Raw genomic sequence first — 2,500 nt, 5'->3', positions numbered from 1 at the left:
TGTGTGTGTGTGTGTGTGTGTGTGTGTGTGTGTGTGTGTGTGTTTGTCTGTGTGTGTGTCGGGGTCTGAGGCTGCATGGAGCAGAGTGTGTGGAGCGGGGGGGGGGGTTCTGATACTGCATGGAGCGGGGTGTGTGTGTGTGTGTGTCTGTGTCTGTGTCTGTGTCTGTGTCTGTGTCTGAGGCTGCATGGAGCAGAGTGTGTGGAGTGGGGGGGGGTCTGAGACTGCATGGAGCGGTGTGTGTGTGTGTGTGTGTGTGTGTGTGTGGAATGTGTGTGTGTGTGTGTGTGTGTGTGTTTGGGGGGGGGGGGGGGGGGGGGTCAGCTGAGCAACCCCACAGACGAGGCTGGGCGCCTCTTGGCTTCACAACATAAACATATTTGTTTGTTTGTTTGTTTGTCTTGTTTGTGTCCTTCGCCAGGTGGGCGGCGCCCCTCGAGGTGAACGGGGTTCTGGAGTTCTACCTGCTGTACCTGTCACCTGTGGGGGAGGAGCCTGCTGTGGTGTACAACAGCTCCGAGCTGTTTGAGGATCACACCCTGCGCAACCTCGTCCCTGGGACCACCTACCTCCTCCAAATCGCCGTACGTACACACACACACACACACACACACACACACACACACACACACACACACACACACACACACACACACACACACACAATGTGTGCCCCCTAACTAGGCCTGTTAATTATAGTCAAAATTCAGTGTGTGTGTTTGTGTGTGTGAGTGTATGTGTGTGTCTGTGAGTGAAATTAACAAGCACTTTTATTTTAGCTACTGTTGATGTCTGTGCTGAAAGAATGCTCCTCTATTGTGCATATAAGCAGTTTATTGTTTGTTTCTATATATTTTTTATTTCCATGTTTACCTATACAGTATTTCATTTATTTGCATGTAGTATTTAATTTTTTAGGCTCTTGTGGGGCCAATCATTTAAAACGTTACATTTATGTCTTTCAATTTCTCCTTCTCCTCAAACACACTCACACCACAATTCATTCACAACATCTGACATATACTCATCATATACTCTCTCTGTCTGTCTCACTCTTTCTCCCTATTTCACACACACACACTCACTCTCTCATTCACACACACGCACACACACACACGCACACACACTCTCACACATGCACACACACACACACACACACACACACACACACACACACACACACACACACACACACACTCATGCACACACACACACTCTCTCTCTCTCACACACACACACACACACACACACATGCTCTCTCTCTCTCACACACACACACTCACGCACGCACACACACACACACACACACGCACACACACACACACACACAGGCCTGTAGTGGTGGCGGCTGCACCCTGAGTGCCCCTGTGGAGGCGAGCACAGAGGAGAGCACCCCAGAGGACGTCCCTGCCCCCAGCGTCGAGCCCCTATCCCACGACACCTTCAACGTCTCCTGGACCCCCCCACGACACCCCAATGGTGAGCCAGGGTCAAATACACACACACACACACACACACACACACACACACACACACACACACACACACACACACACACACACACACACACACACACACACACACACACACACACACGCGCGCGCGCGCGCGGTGTATTGGGGTCAAACCAGCTGCGGCAGCAGGGAATTCATCCACCACGCGGCCAGTTACGGGAGATACAGCTGCCCATGCTTTAGAAATGGACTAATGGACTGTGTGTGTGTGTGTGTGTGTGTGTGTGTGTGTGTGTGTGTGTGTGTGTGTGTGTGTGTGTGTGTGTGTGTGTGTGTGTGTGTGTGTGTGTGTGTGTGTGTGTGTGTGTGTGTGTGTGTGTGTGTGTGTGTGTGTGTGTGTGTGTGTGTGTGTGTGTGTATGGTGTCTGCATGTGTGTCTCTATAAAGTATGTGTGTGTGTGTTTGTGCATGTTTGTGTCTGACCATTGATTTTTTTTTATATGTAAATGCAAGCAAATTTGTGTTTGAAATATGTTTATTTTTTTAGTGTGTATCTAATTCTGAATGGGTTTGTATTAGTGTTTCTGCCACCTCTCCATTTTTTATTCAATGTATGTGTGTATATGTGTGTGTGTTCGGTGTCTGTGTGTGTGTTTTGTGTGTGTGTGTGTGTGTGTATGTGTGTGTGTGTGGGAGAGAGAGAGAAAAAGAGAGAAAGAGAGAGAGGGATAAAGAGAGAGAGAGAGAGATTGCATGTCTCTGCAGTGTGCGCCTGTGTTTGCGTGCAGCGTCAGTGTCTAAATAATTCTATTCTAAAGATGGATGCTTTAATTTCTCCATGTGTTCCATTGTGTGTTAGCATGCACACACGCGTGAGTGTCCTCTCTCAGCTATGTGCGTGAGCGTGCATTTGAGCCGTGTGTGTTAGTAAGAGGGAGCGTATGTGTGTGTGAGTGTGTGTGAGAGAGCCCGAGTGAGAGCGAGGCTTTTTAAGTGGATGAAAAGTGCTCCCTTTTGACTGATGCTGTGAACTGCAGGCTGTGCGC

General features: G+C 49.0%; 1 protein-coding gene across 1 annotated transcript in view; it reads left to right on the top strand.

Moving 5' to 3' along the window:
* Window positions 1-2,500, top strand: part of ush2a (Usher syndrome 2A (autosomal recessive, mild)) — a 303,780-nt gene that overhangs the window by 129,237 nt on the left and 172,043 nt on the right. The window contains exons 33-34 of the mRNA XM_062522184.1: window positions 422-584; window positions 1,332-1,479. Coding sequence (XP_062378168.1) covers window positions 422-584; window positions 1,332-1,479 — 311 coding nt within the window. The remainder of the gene's footprint in view (window positions 1-421; window positions 585-1,331; window positions 1,480-2,500) is intronic.

Source organism: Sardina pilchardus, chromosome 20 (assembly GCF_963854185.1).
Source record: "Sardina pilchardus chromosome 20, fSarPil1.1, whole genome shotgun sequence".
Classification (NCBI taxonomy): domain Eukaryota; kingdom Metazoa; phylum Chordata; class Actinopteri; order Clupeiformes; family Clupeidae; genus Sardina; species Sardina pilchardus.
Note: the sequence above shows the minus strand (reverse complement) of the source record. Positions and strands in the feature narration are given on the sequence as shown.